The 24,150-nt window shown below is 46.0% G+C and overlaps 1 protein-coding gene across 1 annotated transcript in view; it reads left to right on the forward strand.

Annotated features, from left to right (window-relative positions):
- Window positions 1–24,150, forward strand: part of PCSK2 (proprotein convertase subtilisin/kexin type 2) — a 208,000-nt gene that overhangs the window by 164,703 nt on the left and 19,147 nt on the right. The window contains exons 7-10 of the mRNA XM_066595463.1: window positions 11,405–11,493; window positions 13,929–14,104; window positions 17,963–18,178; window positions 22,159–22,259. Of these exons, the coding sequence (XP_066451560.1) occupies window positions 11,405–11,493; window positions 13,929–14,104; window positions 17,963–18,178; window positions 22,159–22,259 (582 nt within the window). The remainder of the gene's footprint in view (window positions 1–11,404; window positions 11,494–13,928; window positions 14,105–17,962; window positions 18,179–22,158; window positions 22,260–24,150) is intronic.

A 24,150-nucleotide genomic window follows, 5' to 3' on the forward strand; every position in this document is an offset into this window, starting at 1 on the left:
AACAGAGCGGCTGGCAATATACAGTAAGAATACCCTGCCGGACGTCTTCCGACATCGGAGCTGTACAGCCTTTAATCAGAATCTCTTCAGACGTCAGACAGTGGATTGGAAAGGGTTAATTCTCCAAATTGAAATAATCATTAGATACATTGACAAGCTAAAGGGGTTATCCGGGTTATAAAAACTGATAGCTCATGTTCAGAATAGGCGGTCAATATCTGATCGGTGGAGATCTGATTCTGTGGTACCCCTGCTGATCAGTTGTTTGAAGAGACTGTGGCATTTGTTCAAGCACTGTGGCCTCTTCAGTATTTACATTGGCTTCAGTTCTTGTCCGTATTTAGAACAGCATACTTTTCGTAGCAGTCGTTCTGATTACAGCAGCCTTATCCCATTTAATTGATTGAGAACCAGAGCTGTGGCCCCTTCAAACAGTTGCCCGGTGGGGTTCCCAAGAGTCAGATACCTCCCATTTAGACATTGATGGCCTATTGTAAAGATAAACCATCAGTTTTTACAACCCAGTGAACCCCTTTAAGTGACTATAATGTTAGGCTTAACATGTATTTGTACATTTGGGTTGTCTGGTTTGGAAAACTCATTTTCAACTTCACCGAAACAGAAGAATCAAAAATATTAAACTAGCAAAATTTCTAAACTATTGATGATCTATTCTCAGGGTAAGTTATCAATAGTTGAAGAAACACTGTGGTTTTGGGACATAATTATTTTGCGGAATCAGAGGGGGCTATATCACATGCAGTTGTTTTTCCTTCATACCGATTCCAGATCCTGTTTTTGTCTTTCCAAGATGGCCGACGCAATCTTAATAAAAGGGTTGTCTGAGCTGTTTTACATTGATGACTTATCCGCCGCTCAGGACCCTCATCCATCAGCTGATCATCTGTCCCACTATCAGTGCAGCTGGCCAGACATTGTCATCAGCTATGAGCAATGATTTCACTCCCATTGAAATGAATAAAAAATAAAATAAAAAAATCCTGTTATTTGTATAGCGCTCAAATTATTCCACAGCACTTTCAAATTATTTATTTATTACCCATTACCAAGCTGGGTACTCATTTTACCAACCTTGGAAGGATGGAAGGCTGAGTTGACCTTGAGACAGCTACTTGAACCATTTGGGGATTGAACTTGCAACCTTCAGGTCATGAGCCAGAGCTACCACTGCCCTGCTACTCCACTTCCTGCTTCTCTCCTGGTCAGGAAGTTGGATCCAATCCTGACTGGAAGGGGAGGAGGGAGTGGAGTAGCGGTATGGCTCTCCCATCAATGGGAGTGAAGCCAGGTCCTACTGATCCTCCTTTGATGACAACATCTGACCTCCTGCATTGGTCGGACAATCAGTTGATTAAAAGGGGTCTCAAGCGGCGGACCCCCAACCATTACCTCTTGGTGGGCTATTTAGAAGATAGGTAGAGATGAGCGAGCACCAAAATGCTCGGGTGCTCGTTACTCGGGACGAAATTATCGCGATGCTCGAGGGTTCATTTCGAGTAACGAACCCCATTGAAGTCAATGGGCGACCGGAGCATTTTTGTATTTCGCCGATGCTCGCTAAGGTTTTCATGTGTGAAAATCTAGGCAATTCAAGAAAGTGATGGGAACGACACAGAAACAGATAGGGCAGGCAGAGGCTACATGTTGGGCTGCATCTCAAGTTCACAGGTCCCACTATTAAGCCACAATACCGGCAAGAGTGCCCCCCCCCCCCAACAACTTTTACTTCTGAAAAGCCCTCATTAGCATGGCATACCTTAGCTAAGCACCACACTAGCTACAACAAAGCACAATCACTGCCTGCATGACACTCCGCTGCCACTTCTCCTGGGTTACATGCTGCCCAACCCCCCCTGCACGACCCAGTGTCCACAGCGCACACCAAACTGTCCCTGCCCAGCCCTCAGCTGCCCTCATGCCACACCACCCTCATGTCTATTTATAAGTGCGTCTGCCATGAGGAGGAACTGCAGGCACACACTGCAGAGGGTTGGCACGGCTAGGCAGCGACCCTCTTTAAAAGTGGTGGGGCGATAGCCCACAATGCTGTACAGAAGCAATGAGAAATCCAATCCTGTGCCACCTCCATCAGGAGCTGCACACGTGGGCATAGCAATGGGGAACCTATGTGCCACACACTATTCATTCTGTCAAGGTGTCTGTATGCCCCAGTCAGACTGGTAATATGTACCTTAACAGTAACCGCGTTGGTGGTAATGTGGTGGTGACTGCGGACCTAGTAGCACGGTTGTATTTTGTTGGTTTTCGGAATGTGGCCAGGATTAAGTGGGCCGTGGCGGGGGGATGGTGGGGGGGCTCTCTTGTTGTGTCAGTAAAGGTGAAATTCTTGGACTGCCACCAGACGAACCAATGCAAAGGCATTTGCCAAGAATGTTTTCATTGTTGGAGGAGAAGGGGGATGTTTTTGAGGCACTACGTGTCCTCTCCACGTGTCCGTGGTTATATGCACCTTAACAGTAACCGCGTTGGTGGTAATGTGGTGGTGACTGCGGACCTAGTAGCACGGTTGTATTTTGTTGGTTTTCGGAATGTGGCCAGGATTAAGTGGGCCGTGGCGGGGGGATGGTGGGGGGGCTCTCTTGTTGTGTCGGTAAAGGTGAAATTCTTGGACTGCCACCAGACGAACCAATGCAAAGGCATTTGCCAAGAATGTTTTCATTGTTGGAGGAGGAGGGGGATGTTTTTGAGGCACTACGTGTCCTCTCCACGTGTCTGTGGTTATATGCACCTTAACAGTAACCGCGTTGGTGGTAATGTGGTGGTGACTGCGGACCTAGTAGCACGGTTGTATTTTGTTGGTTTTCGGAATGTGGCCAGGATTAAGTGGGCCGTGGCGGGGGGATGGTGGGGGGGCTCTCTTGTTGTGTCGGTAAAGGTGAAATTCTTGGACTGCCACCAGACGAACCAATGCAAAGGCATTTGCCAAGAATGTTTTCATTGTTGGAGGAGGAGGGGGATGTTTTTGAGGCACTACGTGTCCTCTCTACGTGTCCGTGGTTATATGCACCTTAACAGTAACCGCATTGGTGGGAAATGGCCTCGCTGCCATCATGTCTTTGGGAAGCCACTGTTTCCACACCCCAGAGACATACCATTAGCAGCGGTATAGGCAGAGCCCAGAATTCGTAACATTTCAGCCGTAGCATTAGGACAGGCCCCACTAACATATCACTAGCAGCATTATAGGGGGAGCACAGTATTAGTTCCATTTCAGTAATAGTAGCACTCAAGACAGGCCCCAGTAACAATTCCGAAGCAGCAGTATAGTGGGAGCGCAGTCTTAGTTCCATTTCAGTAGCTGCAGTATAGCCAAGGCCCAAGTTACATTTATGTAGCTAAAGTGTAGGCCAACCCCACACACCTTTCTGTACCATGAGTGCAGGCGAAGAACATAGAAATTGCTATGATTACACTGTAGGTGAGGGCCCAAAAAAATTGGTGTACCAACAGTACTAATGTACCTCAGTAAAAATTGGCCATGCCCAACCAAGATGGCAGGTGAAACCCATTAATTGCTTTGGTTAATGTGGCTTAAGTGGTAACTAGGCCTGGAGGCAGCCCAGTTTAACGAATAATTGGTTCAAGTTAAAGTTCCAACGCTTTTAAGAGCATTGAAACGTATAAAAAATTTTTAGAAAAATTATATGAGTGAGCCTTGTGGCCCTAAGAAAAATTGCCCGTTCAGCGTGATTACGTGAGGTTTCAGGAGGAGGAGCAGGAGGAGGAGGAGGAATATTAGACACAGATTGATGAAGCAGAAATGTCCCCGTTTTGGATGGTGAGAGAGAACTATGCTTCCATCCGCGGGTGCAGCCTACGTATTGCTTAGGTATTGCTGCTGTCCGCTGGTGGAGAAGAGAAGTCTGGGGAAATCCAGGCTTTGTTCATCTTGATGAGTGTAAGCCTGTCGGCACTGTCGGTTGACAGGCGGGTACGCTTATCCATGATGATTCCCCCAGCCGCACTAAACACCCTCTCCGACAAGACGCTAGCCGCAGGACAAGCAAGCACCTCCAGGGCATACAGCGCTAGTTCAGGCCACGTGTCCAGCTTTGACACCCAGTAGTTGTAGGTGGCAGAGGCGTCACGGAGGACGGTCGTGCGATCGGCTACGTACTCCCTCACCATCCTTTTACAGTGCTCCCGCTGACTCAGCCTTGACTGGGGAGCGGTGACACAGTCTTGCTGGGGAACCATAAAGCTGTCCAGGCCCTTAAAGACTGTTTCACTGCCTGGGCTGTACATGCTGCTCGATCTCCGCACCTCCCCTGCTACCTGGCCCTCGGAACTGCGCCTTCTGCCACTAGCGCTGTCGGATGGGAATTTTACCATCAGCTTGTCCGCCAGGGTCCTGTGGTATAGCAACACTCTCGAACCCCTTTCCTCTTCGGGAATGAGAGTGGGAAGGTTCTCCTTATAGCGTGGGTCGAGCAGTGTGTACACCCAGTAATCCGTAGCGGCCAGAATGCGTGTAACGCGAGGGTCACGAGAAAGGCATCCTAACATGAAGTCAGCCATGTGTGCCAGGGTACCTGTACGCAACACATGGCTGTCCGCACTAGGAAGATCACTTTCAGGATCCTCCTCCTCCTCCTCCTCAGGCCATACACGCTGAAATGATGACAGGCAAGCAGCATGGGTACCGTCAGCAGTGGGCCAAGCTGTCTCTTCCCCCTCCTCCTCATCCTCCTCATGCTCCTCCTCCTCCTCCTGAACGCGCTGAGATATAGACAGGAGGGTGCTCTGACTATCCAGCGACATACTGTCTTCCCCCGGCTCTGTTTCCGAGCGCAAAGCGTCTGCCTTTATGGTTTGCAGGGAACTTCTCAAGATGCATAGCAGAGGAATGGTGACGCTAATGATTGCAGCATCCCCGCTCACCACCTGGGTAGACTGCTCAAAGTTTCGAAGGACCTGGCAGATGTCTGCCAACCAGGCCCACTCTTCTGTAAAGAATTGAGGAGGCTGACTCCCACTGCGCCGCCCATGTTGGAGTTGGTATTCCACTATAGCTCTACGCTGCTCATAGAGCCTAGCCAACATGTGGAGCGTAGAGTTCCACCGTGTGGGCACGTCGCACAGCAGTCGGTGCACTAGCAGATTAAACCGATGTTGCAGGGTGCGCAGGGTGGCAGCGTCTGTGTGGGACTTGCGGAAATGTGCGCAGAGCCGGCGCACCTTTACGAGCAGGTCTGACAAGCGTGGGTAGCTTTTCAGAAAGCGCTGAACCACCAAATTAAAGACGTGGGCCAGGCATGGCACGTGCGTGAGGCTGCCGAGCTGCAGAGCCGCCACCAGGTTACGGCCGTTGTCACACACGACCATGCCCGGTTGGAGGCTCAGCGGCGCAAGCCAACGGTCGGTCTGCTCTGTCAGACCCTGCAGCAGTTCGTGGGCCGTGTGCCTCCTATCTCCTAAGCTGAGTAGTTTCAGCACGGCCTGCTGACGCTTGCCCACCGCTGTGCTGCCACGCCGCGTGACACCGACTGCTGGCGACGTCCTGCTGCTGCTGACACATCTAGATTGCGAGACAGAGGTTGAGGAGGAGGAGGAGGGTGCTTTAGTGGAGGAAGCATACACCGCCGAACATACCACCACCGAGCTGGGGCCCGCAATTCTGGGGGTGGGTAGGACGTGAGCGGTCCCAGGCTCTGACTCTGTCCCAGCCTCCACTAAATTCACCCAATGTGCCGTCAGGGAGATGTAGTGGCCCTGCCCGCCTGTGCTTGTCCACGTGTCCGTAGTTAAGTGGACCTTGCCACTAACCGCATTGGTGAGGGCGCGTACAATGTTGCGGGAGACGTGGTCGTGCAGGGCTGGGACGGCACATCGGGAAAAGTAGTGGCGACTGGGAACTGAGTAGCGCGGGGCCGCCGCCGCCATCATAGCTTTGAAAGCCTCCGTTTCCACAACCCTATACGGCAGCATCTCAAGGCTGATAAATTTGGCTATGTGGACGGTTAACGATTGAGCGTGCGGGTGCGTGGCGGCGTACTTGTGCTTGCGCTCCAACACTTGCGCTAGCGACGGCTGGACTGTGCGGTGCGAGACATTGGTGGATGGGGCCGAGGACAGCGGAGGTGAGGGTGTGGGTGCAGGCCAGGAGACGGTAGTGCCTGTGTCCTGAGAGGGGGGTTGGATCTCAGTGGCAGGTTGGGGCACAGGGGGAGAGGCAGCGGTGCAAACCGGAGGCGGTGAACGGCCTTCGTCCCACCTTGTGGGGTGCTTGGCCATCATATGTCTGCGCATGCTGGTGGTGGTGAGGCTGTTGGTGGTGGCTCCCCGGCTGATCTTGGTGCGACAAAGGTTGCACACCACTGTTCGTCGGTCGTCAGGCGTCTCTGTGAAAAACTGCCAGACCTTAGAGCACCTCGGCCTCTGCAGGGTGGCATGGCGCGAGGGTGTGCTTTGGGAAACAGTTGGTGGATTATTCGGTCTGGCCCTGCCTCCACCCCTGGCCACCGCACTGCCTCTTGCAACCTGCCCTGCTGCTGCCCTTGCCTGCCCCTCTGAAGACCTGTCCTGAGTAGGCGTTGCACACCAGGTGGGGTCAGTCACCTCATCGTCCTGCTGCTCTTCCTCCGAATCCTCTGTGCGCTCCTCCCTCGGACTTACTGCCCTTACTACTACCTCACTGCAAGACAACTGTGTCTCATCGTCATCGTCCTCCTTACCCACTGAAAGGTCTTGAGACAGTTGCCGGAAGTCCCCAGCCTCATCCCCCGGACCCCGGGAACTTTCCAATGGTTGGGCATCAGTGACGATAAACTCCTCTGGTGGGAGAGGAACCACTGCTGCCCAATCTGAGCAGGGGCCCGAGAACAGTTCCTGGGAGTCTCCCCGCTCCTGAGCATGTGTCATTGTAGTGGAGTGAGGAGGCTGGGAGGAAGGAGGAGCAGCAGACAGAGGATTCGGATTTGCAGCACTGGATGGCGCAGAACTGTGGGTGGATGATAGCTTGCTCGAAGCACTTTCTGCCATCCACGACAGGACCTGCTCACACTGCTCATTTTCTAATGAAGGTCTCCCGCGTGGACCCATTAATTGGGCGATGAATGTGGGGACGCCAGAAACGTGCCTCTCTCCTAATCGCGCAGCAGTCGGCTGCGACACACCTGGATCAGGAGCTCGGCCTGTGCCCACACCCTCACTTGGGCCTACGCGTCCTCGGCCGCGTCCACGTCCTCTAGGCCTACCCCTACCCCTCAGCATGCTGTATTACCAGTGATTTCCAAGCCAGGAAAGAAATTGGCGCAAGCCTGCAGCCAAAATAGAATTTTTTCCCTTGTTTTTCAAAGGACAAGCCACACTGCGTGTATTCAATGAATACTACTAAGTTTAATAACTGTGTTGTGGCCCTGCAAATGTGTCAGAGAACTGCAGTGATGCAAAGTTATTCGCTACAGCAGATCAGGGATTTCCCATGCAGGAAAAAAATTGGCGGAAGCCTGCAGTAAAACGTAGCTGGCTGCGTCTGATTTTTTTTAACGTTCTGCACGCAGCACACACGTACCCAGAGCCCTGAGGACTGTCAGAGGCAGGCGAAATAGAATTTTTTCCCTTGTTTTTCAAAGGAAAAGCCACACTGCGTCTATTCAATGAATAATGTATGTCTTCTGGCCCTGCCTACACAATTCTATCCCTGTAGTATTAATGCCGGGTGCAATGGTCTGCACAGCCGGTTTTGAGAAAAAAAAAAAAATTGCAACACTGCTAACAGCAGCCTGGACAGTACTGCACACGGATAGATGTGGCCCTAGAAAGGACCGTTGGGGTTCTTGAAGCCTACACTAACTCCTAACACTCTCCCTGCCTAACCCCCACTTCTGTCCCTATTGCAGGGCGCAATGCTCTGCAGATCCAATTTTGAAAAAAAAAAAAAAATACAGTGCTAACACAGTACTGCACACTATTAGATGTGGCCCTGAGAAGGACCGTTGGGGTTCTTGAAGCCTACACTAACTCCTAACGCTCTCCCTACAGCAGCTCCAGCACGATACCACTGTCCCTCAGCTAACTCACAAGGCATCTGAGCCGAGCCGCGGGAGGGGCCGATTTTTATACTCGGGTGACATCAGATCTCCCCAGCCACTCACAGCAGGGGGGTGGTATAGGGCTTGAACGTCACAGGGGGAAGTTGTAATGCCTTCCCTGTCTTTCAATTGGCCAGAAAAGCGCGCTAACGTCTCAGAGAGGAAACTGAAAGTAACTAGAACATCGCGTGGTACTCGTTACGAGTAACGAGCATCCCGAACACCCTAATATTCGCACGAATATCAAGCTTGGACGACTACGTTCGCTCATCTCTAAAGATAGCTCATCAGTAAAAAAGAGCATAGACTACCTCGTTAAAATATCTAATCCATACAGTACACTGATAGTGTTAGACTACCAGTGCACTATACCTGCTGTCTGATTGGTCATAGATGCTCACATGATCAGCACTGACCAATCAGAAAGCTGCGTAGTGTGTATTAAGTAGCTGCTGAGATCATTTTGGAAAATAGGGCCTATAACTGGTGGATCGGAGAAGAACATATGTGGGAAATAAACCCCCAACCCCTCTGGCCCCAGGACATAATTGTGTCCCAGAAGTTGACCACCCTTTAAGTAACCACTGACTACAGTTGTTGTCACCTGCCTTTATTCTTAACAGAACTTGGCAACCTCCTATCCTCATGCCCTTCAAAACTTGAAATATCCTAAATGATACCAAGACACAAGGGCTTAGTCATCCAATCTTCTGGCGTTTGACAGATCTTGACTGTGTAAATAATGGATTTGAACTTTTGAAGCCGAGTAAATCGATGGGATTGAGACTTAGGATGTTAAATTATGTGTAAAATGCCCTGTTTACAAGACCTGTTTATTGCAGGGTATGTAAGGGATTATGCTCATTATCATAAGTTAGCAAACTCAATGAGCCATGCCACATTACAGCTTCTACACGGAGGTGACTTATGTAATAGTTAATTACTTCAACCCTGCATGGCCATCCAGGTAATAAAGGAAAAGCTTAATATTTTGTGCAATTCTAGCCCTCCACTGCACGCAACAAATCATCCTTTGCAATCGTAGTCCTTGTTACACTTAGCAATTAGACAAAAAGGAGAAATATTAACTCTTTAAAGGCAATATGTCATCAGAATATGAAATAATGCCTCTGCGGCACCACCTATTGGAAGGAAGCATTCCTGCAAGTCAATGTCAGATTTTTTTTAACAAGCTTTGTTACAATGACTGGGAATTGTAAGCCAATGCCAGAGTCTTCCCTAGAAGGAGAAGGTAACCGTGTACAGACCGACTGATTCAAGGGATTTGCTACTTGTCACTGTGCAGTAGGTTTGCTTGCTTGACTAGTGAGAGGCCTTCGATGTAGGTCAAGACGGGTATGGTTTCTCCTTAGAAAGAGCACATAGTGAGGAGACATGAGGAAATCCAGGCTCCCCTGGGAAATTTATGGAAACCGGAAGATGGAATAGTCATTGTTACAAGGGTTGTTAAAAAGTTAGGCATTGACTTGCAGGAATGCTGCCTTCCAATAGGTGGTGCTGCAGAGGCATTATTCTATTATCCCATTTGCATAAATTTCCCAGAGGAACGTGCATGGCCCTATAAGTCTCCTCACTGGGTGCTCTCCCCAAGGAGACCCATATAAAGATCTCTCACTAGCCAGCCACTGATGAGGGGCAAACACCCTGAAACAGTCTGTCTGTACATACTTATCTATTCCTGAAAAAGACTCTGGCTTATATTCACTCATTGGTAATCCTGCTCCATACAAAGCCGATGCTGGCTGTCTGTGATAGTCAACACCTGCCCACAACAGCTGTGATCAGGACTGATGCAGATCGGGGCTGTTCACCCTCTAAATGCCACTCTCAAGTTTGACAGAGGGATTAAAATGTCCTGATTGTTGTTTGGAAGTCCAGAACAATTTTTTTTTTAACTTTCCCCATATTTATAATAAAAAAAGAAACAAATAAAAGAATATTTGGTATCACTAAGTCCAATCCACCAAAATAACACATTATTTACCCCGCATTGTGAACGTTGTTCGAAAATAATACACAACGCCAGAATTGTGGGGTTTTTTGGTCACTCTGTCTCCAAGAAAAAAATGTAACAAACAGCAGTGAAAAAGTCATATAACCTCCAATATAGTACCAATAAAAACTGCAGGATGCCCCGCAAAAAATGAGCCATCACTCAACTGTATAGACAGAACAATTAAATAGTTATGGCGGTCAGACGGCCTGCCCAAGATGCGCCAAATGTAAAAATAGGCTTCCGTCTTTATTGGATTTGGCGCAGCTTACTCTGTATGTAAAACCATGTTGTAATATTGTACCGTCTGAAAGCGACTGTCCCGTTTCAGGACAAACTTCTTTCCCTGCTCCGGAGGGGGGGGTATACTACCTGCAGTTGTTCTTCCCTGCAGTCCCTCTGATCCACAGTTTCTGTGTCCTGTTTTCAGGCGTGCAGGATGGCCAACACAGTCTTCAAACTGCCTAATTTCCATAGTGCACTGATAGGCCGCCTGCAGACGGGCGGGTCGGATCCGGCGGCGAGAATTCTCGCCGCAGGACCCGACCCCAGCGCCTGCAGGGACGAGCGCGTACTCACCCACGCTTGGCGGCCCCGGCTCTTTCATGTGCCGGCTGACGGGCAGCCGGCGCATGTGCAGACCGGAGCCGGCGGCCGGGTGAGTGACTTTTCTGTGCGAGGCTCTGCGAGCCCCGCACAGAAATAGGACATGCCGCGGTTTGTTTGCCGCGCGACATTTTGCGTGGCCAAACCGCGGCCGTCTGCATAGGAGTGCGTATTGTAATGCACTCCTATGCAGACTTTCAGTGGCGGAAATCCCGCGGATAATCCCGCCGCGGGATTTCCGCCCGTGTGCAGGCGGCCATAGTGTTAGACTACCAATGCACTATACCTGCTGTCTGATTGACCAGAGCTGCTCACGTGATGGGCATTGGCCAATCAGATAGCAGTATTCAGTGTACATTAGGTAGTTAGAAAATTGCTACAGCCATTTTGAACAGCTGGAAACATTCCTGAAGCTGATGGATCAGAGGGGCTACAGAGAAGAACAACTCGGGTAATACCCCCCCCCCACTCCCCGGGCCCTTCAGTCCTGGGATAGAATTTTGTCCTGAAACCGCAGGATCACATTGATATAAAAAAGAATTGTGATTGATTGGATGAAAAATAGGACAATTTCATTAACTGTTATCCTCCGTATTATCTGACTGTACGCTATTGTGCTAAAAGCCCAATTTAATGGTGCAACACATTATTCTGCATTCTTTTAGCATATAACTAGATTTCTTATGTTTTTGATTTTTTTTTACCATAGCCATGGAACTCGATGTGCGGGAGAAGTATCTGCTGCTGCCAACAACAACATATGCGGGGTGGGAGTCGCGTATAATTCAAAAGTTGCCGGTATAGTATCTTTACATCTTGTATCTACTTATTTATTGGTTTAGCAGGATACGGCTCAGTGATCAAATGCACTGGAGGGTCCAAACAGCACAGATCCAGCTCAAAGAAGTGTATCATGCCAGAAGCTGGAGGGACCCCAATATAGTCAATGGGGTGTGTTTGGGTACAGCATATGCCAGGACTGGCACTTTCATTTTTTCTGTTGTTCGGCTCTGAAGGCCAAGCCGAACAATGGGAAAGGCAACGCTAGTGTGAACCCAGCCTTACCTAGGAAACAGCTTCACAATAAATTGTAATGCACTTCTACTTGCTTGGTTTGTTCTAGTTTATGCTGCCACCTACTGTACATAAGAGGTACAGAATATACGTATATATGAGTAAATGTATGACTGTTCATATCATGTTTATGGCCTCTGTTTAATGTTCAGCATCATGCAAATGTTTTCAGCGGGTGTGGAAGAAGTGATGCAAAGTAAGAAAATAGAAGTGTTAATAGTTTTTTTGGTCAATTAAAAAAATGTAAAGTGGCTGAACATCAGCTTCAAAATAGCATCAGTTCCTCTAGATACACTTGCACACAGTTTTTGAAGGAATTTTCCAGACATCTTGGAGAACTAAGCACAGATCTTCTGTGGATGTCGGCTTGCTCAAATCCTTCCATCTCTTCAGACAGACAGACTGGATGATGATGATGATGGGCTATGTAGGGCCATATCAGCACTTCCAGGACTCCTTGTTCTTCTTTATGCTGAAGATGGTTGGATGTTTGGGATTGTTGTCCTGCTAGAGAATACATTTGGAATTAATCAGACGTCTTTCAGCATTTTTTCCACAACTGCCTGAAACGTTTGCACAATGCTATACAAAAAAATGTTTTGCGTGAAGTATGTTTTTTGGACTGGGTCTCACTGTATCGAATAGCATAATCCAGAGGCGTAATGTGAAGCTCCTAGGCCCCAATGCAAACCCTGTAACAGGGCCCTCAACTATAATGCTTTATTCATATTCCTGGGCTCCCTTTATGCAGAAGAGAGGCCTTATGGGCCCTCCCAAGGCTCCCGGGCCGGGGGGCAACCGCATCCCATGCATCCTCTATAGTTACACCAGTGGCATAATCTACTACGATATCCCATGCCTTTTTGCAAGTATTCTAACAAATACAGGCCAGGTGCGTGTAAAGGGGCCTTTATATGACCATTAATACTGTTTATTGTAAAAGTTCCATCTGTTTGCCAGAATGGTAGATGCAAACAGCTAAGGATACCATCAATGCAGTTTTTTATATCCTTTTACCACGGTTTGCTGGTTTATTTGGTGTCTCAGAGGATGGAACTTACATAAAGAAAAAAGGCCTCAAAATACAATTTGGTTCAGTTCTTTACTCCCGCATCCGGGGACATACAGAACCTTCCAGAAGTTCGGAAAACCCCATGTTTTAAACAGCAAATCGCCAGTCAGATTAATATCTGGGAGGTTCTCCGCCAGGAATAGAAATGTATCCCAACTGGAAAACGTAAAACTTAATCCATCGCATGCTAGTAGTATCTAGGCAAAGGGAAGATACTTAGAGAGGTTGACAATTTGAAGGCATTTCAGGAGTCAGATTCCAGATTGAGTTGTTTTTCTTGAGTTTGCCCAAGAGCAAACTCATTCATTGAGCTTCACAACAGCCACAGGGGCATCAATGTATAGTGCAACAGGGCTTTGATGTGTGATAGGGATGTGAAGGCATAGAGCAATTGCAGGGAGTAGGACATGCTGATATATTACTAGTCAGAAGAGTGAGTGCAGCTCTGGAGTATAATACAGGATCTAACTCAGGATAAGTACAGGATAAGGCAATGTATGAATTTCTAGTGTAAAGTATAGTAAGCATGCTGGACTGTGGAAAGCCCCACCTGCTTCCTCTAAATGCTACACACTTTTTGGGAAGTAGCAAGAGTGCGGTAGAATCAAAAAGTTGCAAAAATGGCATGCACCAAAATGTGTCTGTTTTTGTTATCAAACCTATTGCAAATTGAATAACAAATCCCATCAAATATCTCTATCTATTTATCTATCTATATATCATCTCTCTAATATCTATCTATCTATCTATCTATCTCATATCTATCTGTCTATGTATATCATATCTATATATCTATCTATTTATCTATCTATCTCATATCTATCTATCTATCTATCTATCTCATATCTATCTATCTATCTCATATCTATCTATCTATCTATCTATCTCATATCTATCTATCTATCTATCTATCTATCTATCTATCTATCCTTATCACCTATCTGCATGATTTAGAATTTTTTTGGATGACCCTCAAAATAATTAAGGATATAGTCAGTATGAGAATCTGTGGATCAAGTTGAACAACAATGCCTACAAATCTACCAAATAATCCTATATTTAAACTACCACCATTGTTTAATAACAGGAATTCGTATGTTGGATCAACCCTTTATGACGGATATAATTGAAGCTTCCTCCATCAGCCACATGCCACAGATTATAGATATTTACAGTGCCAGCTGGGGGCCTACTGATGATGGCAAGACAGTGGATGGACCAAGAGAACTGACTTTACAGGCTATGGCGGATGGGGTGAACAAGGTAAATGCAATTGAATGTTTGCCATATCCACACTTATTTGAACAACGGAGATGGTCATAAACTATGAGAAAGGTATAACAACTACGACAAGCAGGAAGAGATCTGCACTCTCTGAGCGGTTTCTGAGGGATAGCTAAGAAGCCGTGTCACAGTGGGGATGAGTACAGTTGGCTCTATACAATCTTGTACACAAGAGAAGGTATACAACAGGATCTAGCAGTGTGATGAAGTTAGAAAGTCGTGACGCAAGTGCCTGATTTAAAGAAACTTTGTAGAGAAAGAAGACTATCACACATATTTGTGTAAACTGCAGGCACACCATTTTCTATTTAACGTGGTAGTCTGAAAGAGTCTTTAACAGTAGAATTTGCATAATCACAGTTTAACTTTGATTCACGGATAGATAAGCCCTGAGGAGGCAGCACCTGAGCTATGTAAAGGCTATAGAGAGTCTGACTGAGACTGAAAACCCATTATTAACCCAAGTAACAGTAATTGCCAACCTGAAACTTGAGCTAAGTTCTACAGTACTCATGCAGCTGGTCCTAGGGAGGTTCTCTGCCATCTTCAGCTTGTGATGCTGGGGCTTATCTGGCTCTTCGATGAAAGCATAGAGCATAGGCATGGCGTGAAAGTGTTTCAGGTCTTGAAGACAACTGCAGGCTTCACTCAGAGTATTGGGTAAGCCATCAGCTCAACAGGGGGTTGCAGGAAGGTTCAGTAGCTTCCCCAGTGACAGGACAGGGAAGAAAGTCAATAAGATGGCTGCAGACATCCTTACCCCTCCATCAGGCTCTCTATCTAGTCACTACCCTGTTTTTCCTGCCTCTCAGCACTTTTATATTTTCCTGCTGTGATATAGCTAAGAGAAAGAAAAATTCCCCAGTCTCCTCCAACCAGGGCTCCTTTCTCACGTCGTGTCCGGTTAGCTCCGCCACTCGACCAATCCGAGAGCTCCTCTTTTCTTTTCTTCTGGTCAAGTGCAACAATGGCAGTGGAAGGTCCCTGCTGCATGCAGAAAGTTCTTCATAGGTCCTTCCACAATTGTATTAAAGTAAAAATGACTAAGCTAAATTAACTATTTAGTTCCCTATTCTGGCCCCATCTTCTTATTAAACGAAATCCAACATCCCCACCCTTTGCTAAGTAAGCTTGTGGTAAGGACAGTTGCTCTTGACTTGCAGCTAAGTACTTTTTTACTTTTGTTGCTTGCAAATCATTTTTAAGCATGACTGGCATTAGCTACATGAATTTTGTGCAGTTGCGCAGGGCGCTGTCCACCAGTTTGTAGGGGGTCACCAGGTGGAAGTAGGCTGTGGGTGATCTCTCCCCTTAAATCTGCCATGACAGATTATCTTCTTCCTCTGTGCAGCAGTGTTTTGTTGAGGTACATGAATCAACATCCTACTGGCTCTCGTGCCTCCCTTCCGATGTTCCAAGGTGCCACAATCAGCCCATCTGCACCTTCGAAACACAAACATTTAGTTCTACTACTGTATTTATGTACTGAGCTTGGTTCTGATGCTGTATTTATGTTACTGGATTGATCCGATGTTTGGAAAAATGGTTGTTGTGAACTTCTAAATCTGCTTGGTTGGGTGATTATTTAGAGTGTCACTTTGTATTTGGAGCAGATATACAATATGAAAAAGCCTACAGGTCTCTCTCTCTCTCTCTTTTTGTCTGTCTCTCTCTCTCTCTTCTGAGCCTAGTATTCCGTTTCAACTGTTTGCTGTTCACGGCTTGCTATGGACGTCGCTTAGCAACACTTCACTCTCTCTAGTGGCGCTTTTGGCTGAAGCACAACAGCACCAGTAGACTTAACCTTGCAACTTTCAACTCGCCTGACAGGTCACTCAATGTATCAAACTCAAATATTATGATTTTACGGCGGTGGTGAGAATGCAACAAATCTAATGACACCAAAATCATCCACCAAAAGTCACGCAAAGGGGTCAAAGTGTGGTGCACGAAAAAACCTGTAGGCTTTTTTATATTGGGTGAACTTTGTTCAGGTACTGTATTTATGTTATCAGTTGGTTCTGGTGCTTTAAATAGAGCTTGGTTCTGTTTCTGTATTTATGTTTTGAGTTAGTTGTGGTGATGTATATATGTTATAAGCTTGGTTCTGGTGCTGTATTTATGTTGTGAGGCTGATTCTAGTGTTATGAGATTGATTCTGGGGCTATAACTATGTATTGAGCTTGGTTTTGTTGCTGTATTTAAGTTATGAGCTTTGTTCGGGTACTGTATTTATGTTTTGAGGGCAATTCCGCTGCAGTATTTATGTAATGAGCTAGATTCTGGTTCTGTATGTATGTACTGAGCTTGGTTTTTATGCTGTATTTATGTTGTGAGCCTGGTTCAGATACTGTATTTATGTTATAAGCTTGTGCTATACTTATGTTATCAGCTTGGTTCTGGTGCTATATTTTATCAGCTTAGTTCTGGTGCTGTATTTATGTACTGAGGTTATTTCTAGTTCTGTATTTATATTACAACCTTGGTTCTGGTGATGTATGTATTCCCTGGGGAGTTGTTCTGGTGTGGATGTATTGCTGATTTCTACATTAGCAAAATACAGGCAGTGCAATGTATATCATCTTTTTTCTTATGACCGGGGTTGCTAAAAAGGTCCATCTTAGGCCAGCATTGCTTTCAGTATATTGTTTATCCCTACATCCGTCTTGATGCAAATTTTCAGAAGATATATTATGTTGTCTTATTATACAGTAAAGATAAGGCTGAGAACTCTGTGATTCCCACCATGCTTGATGCCTAACAAAAGCCTTGCTTTCTTTTTTGAAGACTTTTAGCATGACAAATTTGGGTCACTGTCTACTTGTCAGTCAGTCTAGCGTACTAACAGATCTCTGGTTGAGACTTAAGGTGCATTTACACCACAAAGATGATTGCTCAAAAGATGGCTTTTGAGCAATCATTTTGCATAAACTATGCCTATTAGTACCAATTAGTAGTGTGTCAGTCGCTGGGAGCTGTATTCAGGGAACACACCACCCGCTGTTCCCTGAATACATTCCCTTTGATCCGCGCGGGGCTGACAGCTGAGAAAATGTAATCAGCTGTTATCAGCTCTCCCCCGGCAGAGCACAGAGCACGGTCCTGCTTATCAGCTGTTCTGCCGAACGATGGATTTTATGCAGAACTGAAATTCATCGTTCAGCAGAAAAGTGAAAGATGGGCACATTTACACGCAATGATTATCACTCAAAGGATGGCTTTTGAGCGATAATCGTTGTGTCTAAATGGGCCTTTAGACTCTAGTTTCTATAAACAGTGATATGTAGAAGGTGCAGAAGACAAACAGAGAAAAATATTTAATGAAACCCTATTGCAAAGATGACTGTCAGCCTAAAATACCTGCATTTAAGCAAAAATAGAATGTGTCCTCCAAATGTATCCATGGCCTTTAAAATGTACCTCCACTTGTATAGAGAAGAGCAGAAGTGCACACAATAATCATTTTTCTAATTAACCAATGTAGGAGACAAAGCATGCATTGATATGAGCAGCTCCGATTATAATGATGTCTATATTGGGAGACACCATATGCTTGTGGAAATTAAGTCTAATTGTGAAAGGAGACAAAACTTTTCTTTCAAGAGGCAGGATGGACTGCTTGTTTATACCCAATGCCGTATGACCCCAATACAACAATTATAGGGACATTTATCCATACTGTTGAACCATCTCTGGAGCTTCGGCAGATCTGTTGATCATTTGACTGTTATGAATCCATTATATATCTCACTGCATGATCTGGGTTTCTGATATTGTTTGACCAGACTCATAATTTGCTCAGCTATTATAACATTTGATACATTGTTGCTTTATCAGGGCCGTGGAGGTAAGGGCAGCATTTATGTGTGGGCCTCTGGAGATGGTGGAAGTTACGATGACTGTAACTGCGATGGTTATGCATCAAGCATGTGGACAATCTCCATCAATTCTGCTATAAATGATGGCCGGACAGCGTTGTATGATGAAAGCTGCTCTTCAACCCTGGCCTCTACATTCAGCAATGGAAGGAAAAGGAATCCTGAAGCCGGTGTGGTAAGTGCAAATACTGTAATGCTCCAGCCGGCCCAGAGGCGTCATCAAGCGCCGGGCTCACAATGGAAACAGCAGATGTTCTATTGTTAGGACTCATTAGAAATGATAGAAAGCCCAATGATGCTTTCCCTGTTGGCTGATGAGAAAAATATTAATATTTAAACACTCCAAACGTCTTTCGCATTACGTTGGTTCGGTTACTTAGCTGGAAAACAGAAGGCCTGCGTTAAAATTACGCATTCATCAGATCATGTGGTTTTCAATGAACTTTTTAGTATTTTATAGGCTGGTGTAATACGCTACAGGTGATTCCTTGTTTATACAGGCTAAAATCTAATAACTCAATGGAAAAAAAGGGAAACAAAATGAATATTAATGAATATTAACTTAGTTATCCAATAAAACCTCAAAGATTGACAAAAAAGAGACCTAACAATACAGCGTAGTTCATTATACTGTATATTACATGTAAGGTGATCATAATTAAAGTAGAGGTGGTCCGTTTCATTATTAGCCGCTCCTCTCCCTTGGGCTGACATAGAAGACATCCCCAGAAGCTGTTTGTCATCTTTGGACCTCAAGGGTGGTGCAAGTGTAGTGGTCCAGAGTTAACGGGTGCCCCCTCCATAAGTATGAATGCATTTGTCTTGTGCCTACGTGTTGTCAGTGTTTTATATGTTGCATGACTGTGTATTGCACCTCTGTACACTGAGTGGGTTAACGTCTGGGTTATGTCTGAAAAATGTATCATGTTGTATGTCATGTGATCATGACAAAAGAACATTCAGGTAAACCACTACTTGGGTTACCCCCGTGAAACTCCCTCAGCAGTAACTTGGACAGGTCCCATGCTACCCCAAGGGGAGGAGATGGTAGAGCCCGTGACAAGGTCTCAATCTACCCAGCGGTCTCCTCGGCTGTGGGCCGGCTCCTCAGATCCTGCACATGTGCAATGGAAATCTGCTGACAACCAGCCCATGCGCACTCCATTTTGCCCTGTTGTGGGCTTAGGCACTGTCAAGGCAGCAGATGTGGATCTATTGTGCCTCAGAAATGATTGGACTTGGGATTAGATCCAGCAGCAGAACCTGGGGGTCCCTAGCTTTCACCCCACCAATTGGGATCTGGATCCACAGGCCATTGCCCTAGAAATAGTCTCAGTTAAGGGGCAGCTGAGGGACTTGTCAAGTTTTCTGTAATACCATATCGGACCGTGTAGACAGGGCTCTAATCTTAGAATAGAGCTGGAGCCAGGACAGGTTGAATGCTCTCACAATGAAGATTAGTCCCAGGGTTAGGGCAGGTAGTATACAAGGAAAGCACAGTCAAATAATGAGCCATGGTCAGGATAGGAAGGGGTCTGGAAAGCTGGGTGGTTCAGGCAGTGATCAAATACCAGGAGTTCAGACAGAAACAATCTTACACCTTCACACAGTATTGAGATTGATTCCTCAGGGACCTGCTGATGATCAGAGTAGTCCTAAATAGCCCACGACCTGTCAGGATTAGTTCAGGACTGGAAAGCTAGTTGCACGCGCTGACTCTTTAAAAGGTGGACTGGGCATGTGCTCACAGTCTATGGGAATCAGAAAACTATCAGATGTGGCCACTGCCACAAACAACACATGGAACATAGTGCTAGCCATGGCTAATGAAAGATGACGATAGGGAATACCATCGACCATTACCAATGACCATAACAGACACCAGGTTTACTCTGCACAGGTCCAGAGATGACAAGAGACTTATGACTTATGTGTTACAGGAACGTGACTCCCCAATATATACAGTATATATATATAAAATCTCCCTAGTAACAGATGATTTATAGAACACTTTTGTTTCACTTGCATCCCCACACTTCATTGGCATCTTGTTGCCCCTTCCTTTCTCGACCATGACAAATGGGCCACTTTTTTTCACGTGGTCTACAGGATATTACCCAACGTAATTCCACCACACTTCACAACGTTCTGCAACAGAACAATAAACATGGTTCAAATCAACAACTTTCCATTGGAGGTGCTCATCTGCCACCTAAACGTCTGACTGGGGTATACACAGAAAATGTGCCATGCAGGGGCTTAACTATAGAGGGTGCAGGGGATGCGGTTGCACCCGGGCCCAGGAGCCTTAGGGGGCCCATAAGGTCTCTCTTCTCCATATAGGGAGCCCAGTACTATGAATAAAGCATTATAGTTGGGGGCCCTGTTACAGGTTTTGCATTGGGGCCCAGAAGCTTCAAGTTATGTCTCTGTGCAGCATGGTTTAGGTTTGGGTACGAGAACAGATACAGATAGAAGGGAGGCCCCAGCTCACCTTTTGCATCAGGGCCCCTGAGCCTTTACTTACGCCCCTGATGCCATGTATATAAAAAATGCTCTCCTCCAATGATTGACCAAGTGTATATGTGTTTGTGTGCATCCCTATAAATGTAGAGCACACGTCGGGTTTCATTGTGTGGATCGGGCTCGGAAACCAAAGGCACTCCATATATGTTGGGTGTCGGCTGTCTTTGACAGCTGAAAGCTGTGATCGGAAATAATCTTGATGGCAATTGTTAACTATTTAAATGTCACTATCAGTTCTGACAGTGACTTTTATATGTCTAGACAGGGACTGAGATGTCCCGAACAGCCTCTCCATGGTGTGGTGCATAGAATGCCGTTTTAAATACAGTATAATGCAATATCATAGTATTGCATTACATTGTATAAGCAATCAAATGGTTGCACGCTCAAGTCTTCTATGTGGGCTTTAAAAATCAGTAAAATAACAGTAAGTAAAATACAATTTTAGAAGTATTAGAAAAAAATCCAAAATATTAAAAGTTTAAAAAAAAGACTTTTCCCAGTTGTTACATTAAAAAAATAAAACAATGATTAAAAATTGTTATCCTGGCGTCTGTAAAGACCAAATTTATTAAAATATCACATTAATAATCTTGCATGTTGAACGCTGTAGGAAAAAAACTGCAGTGGTCCCCCCATCTTCAAGAAAAAAATTGAATAAAAAGCGATCAAAACTCGTCGAGATTTTAAATTTCCCGCGGCTCCGGGCCTTCTGCGCATGCGGCTGATGTAATGCCGCCTGGCGCGCATGCGCAGAAGGCCAGCTTCGGGGCCCGGAGGACCAGGCCAGCGGGGAGCAGTGCGGCAGACGGGGGTGAGTAATTTCAGCTGCCCCCATGGATCTGATCCATGAGGGCAGCTGAATCTTTAACTTTTTTAAGACTTTTGTCAACTTTTATGCGATCGGTGCTATCCATTGCATAGCGCCGATCGTATTGCCGGGGGGACTCCCCGCAGCCCAGGATGACAGCTCCATGCTGTCGGCTACCTGCGGGCACCGACAGCATGGAGCTGTTACGTCCAGAGCCCACGTGGCTTTATTCTCTGCAGGACACATGTTTTTACGTCCTTAGAGAATAAAGCCCACTTGGGCAGGACGTAAAAAGGCAATGGGCTGGTCACTAAGGGGTTCAAAAAATGGTGTGTCCAAAATGTGCGCATCAAATAAGGAAATGTGTCCCAACCCATTGCAATCAATGGATTCTATTAGCCACGTTTTGCACACGCAGATACATTCGCGTGAAGCCAGCCTTCTGTATACACGTTGGCCATAACAGGAGAATTCATGGCACGGAACCCTAGGCAGGCTTGTATGTATATCCGCCCCCTATCACTCCTCTCCGGTGTGCGACTCTCCGGTAGTCCGCGGTACATGTGTATGATTACTATTATTTTCCGTAATTGGATTCTGTTAATAAAGACGATAATAAGACTCGGCAGCGGTCTGTGGGCAGATTGGATTGAGACCTTCTCTGCTGTAAGGAAATATTTGATTGACTTAATCAGAATCTAAAACCTATTATCCTGGGGGCGCCGCGTGATAAATATTTGATCGCATCCAGATGAGTTAGGAGTCACATGACTTTCATTATATTCCGTGACCTATAAATTTTTAATTTGTGTTTTCAGGCGACAACGGATTTATATGGCAACTGTACACTACGTCATTCCGGAACATCTGCAGCGGCGCCAGAAGCAGCTGGGGTGTTTGCTTTAGCCCTGGAGGCAAGGTACGTTATCTGAGGATATGACTGTAAATATGTTCAAATACGTCTTATCATTTGTGTTTTTGATTGTAAAATAAGAATTCGAGAGCATCTTTTTTTTTTTAGATTTTTACATTGTTTCGATACTTTGTTACTCCTTCTGGAAATGCATATCACGTTGCGTATTGCACATGCATTTGCGCACCCACCCATAGACTTCTTTAGGGGCTTTGGGTGCACGAATGCAAAGGTAGAGCATGCTGCGTAATTTTTCACTAAAAAGGGAATGAAAATGAACCCGTTTAAATCAATGAGTTCTTTTCTCTGCTTTTTGCGCATGCAAATACATCTGTGTCAATTCGCCTTCAGTGTCAGACTAAGAGTGGATTCACGTGGGCGTGTTTTTGCATGCACAAAATTTGCATGTCCAGTACATACGTGTATGATTTCAATGAGTTGACTCACACTTCTTTTTTTAGGCGCGCACTTCACGCATGCAGAAGAAAAACGCAGCATGCTCTTGTGGTAGCCTGTTCGTGACGCCAAAAATAATTGCCGTGTCCTGTGAGGGACGCCAAACATTAGCCACTCTGCAACACCCAAGTGATATGGGATGCTGCAGGGAAACGCATACGGCTGGAGATGGGAGGGTGTAGTGCATGGACCTGTCACGGTGGCACTTACTAACTCCTGGTCTCGGAGGGAGTTACCGCAGTGCAGGATAGGACCAGTAGTCCTCAGGATGAGGGGAGTAGTAGTTGTCAGTTCGTGACGCCACCGTTCCACACAACGGCATTCATACACGGCAGAGTAATAACACTGGACAAGTGTATAGTACCTCGGGTCCTCCGGAACCGCAGAGGCCCGGTAAAACTTTGCTAGTGACTTTCAAACATGGTACGAGAAACTTCAGTACGCAGACTTTACAGTGCAGGCAGATTAGTATTATTCAGCAAACTTGGCATGAAAGTCAATGGCCACAGAATGGCAGTAAATATCACCCTGCTCTCATAGACTTCAGCACTCGTGGGTGTCAGTTAAAGGTGTACCACTATATGGAGATCCAGACTTCAGACGGCCGCATAGGAATCATAAACAGATTTAAGATTATTTTCAGAGGTTTGGTAGACTTCTGCACTGATCTTGGTTAAGGAAACGTACAGTCACTGGCTCTCTGGTGATGGGACTTTTGGGGTAGAAACATTTAGGCTCACTCACTTCCATTCACAATCTGATTCATCCATACCATGTAACATGACACTGTAGATAGCTACATTCAACATGCAGCAGAGCTCACAGGCAATGATTTTAAGAGGGGTTAACCCCTCAGACGCTGCAGCTGTGCAACACACATACAGAAAATCGACATGACAGTTTTGCACAGTGCACCCACATAGGACAAACATGTATGACAGTTGTGGAGGGGTCCAGAATGTAGTTCTGGGACACTACACTCTATGTTTGTGCGCATTTGCACACCAAAAGTACCCATAGAAGTCCATGGGCCTGTGCAAATGCCGTGCAATATGGAAGGAGATGTGCAATATGCTGAGTAATTTCTGGGAAAAACAACACATCTGGAACTCATTAGGCTAAATAGCAGTACACAAAAATACTCCAATATCCACGCATAAAGATATTGTTCATATAGCGCAAGAACATTGCACTGAGTCACGTGCAACATGGGCTACTGCAATATAGATGGAGTTATCTGCTTCCAGCGCAGTCTGCACTGCCCTGACAGCAGGCCCATTGATCAGCTGATCGGTGGAGATCCCAGTTGGCGGACCCCTGCCAATCAACTATTAATAACCTATGCTGAGGATAAGCCATCAACAGTAAAAGTCCCAAGCAACCATTTTTCGTCAGGTGGCATTTTTCAGATTCCTGCACCCCTGTGAGTGTGACTTGGTGA

Source organism: Eleutherodactylus coqui, chromosome 3, assembly GCF_035609145.1.
Source record: "Eleutherodactylus coqui strain aEleCoq1 chromosome 3, aEleCoq1.hap1, whole genome shotgun sequence".
In the NCBI taxonomy this organism is placed as follows: domain Eukaryota; kingdom Metazoa; phylum Chordata; class Amphibia; order Anura; family Eleutherodactylidae; genus Eleutherodactylus; species Eleutherodactylus coqui.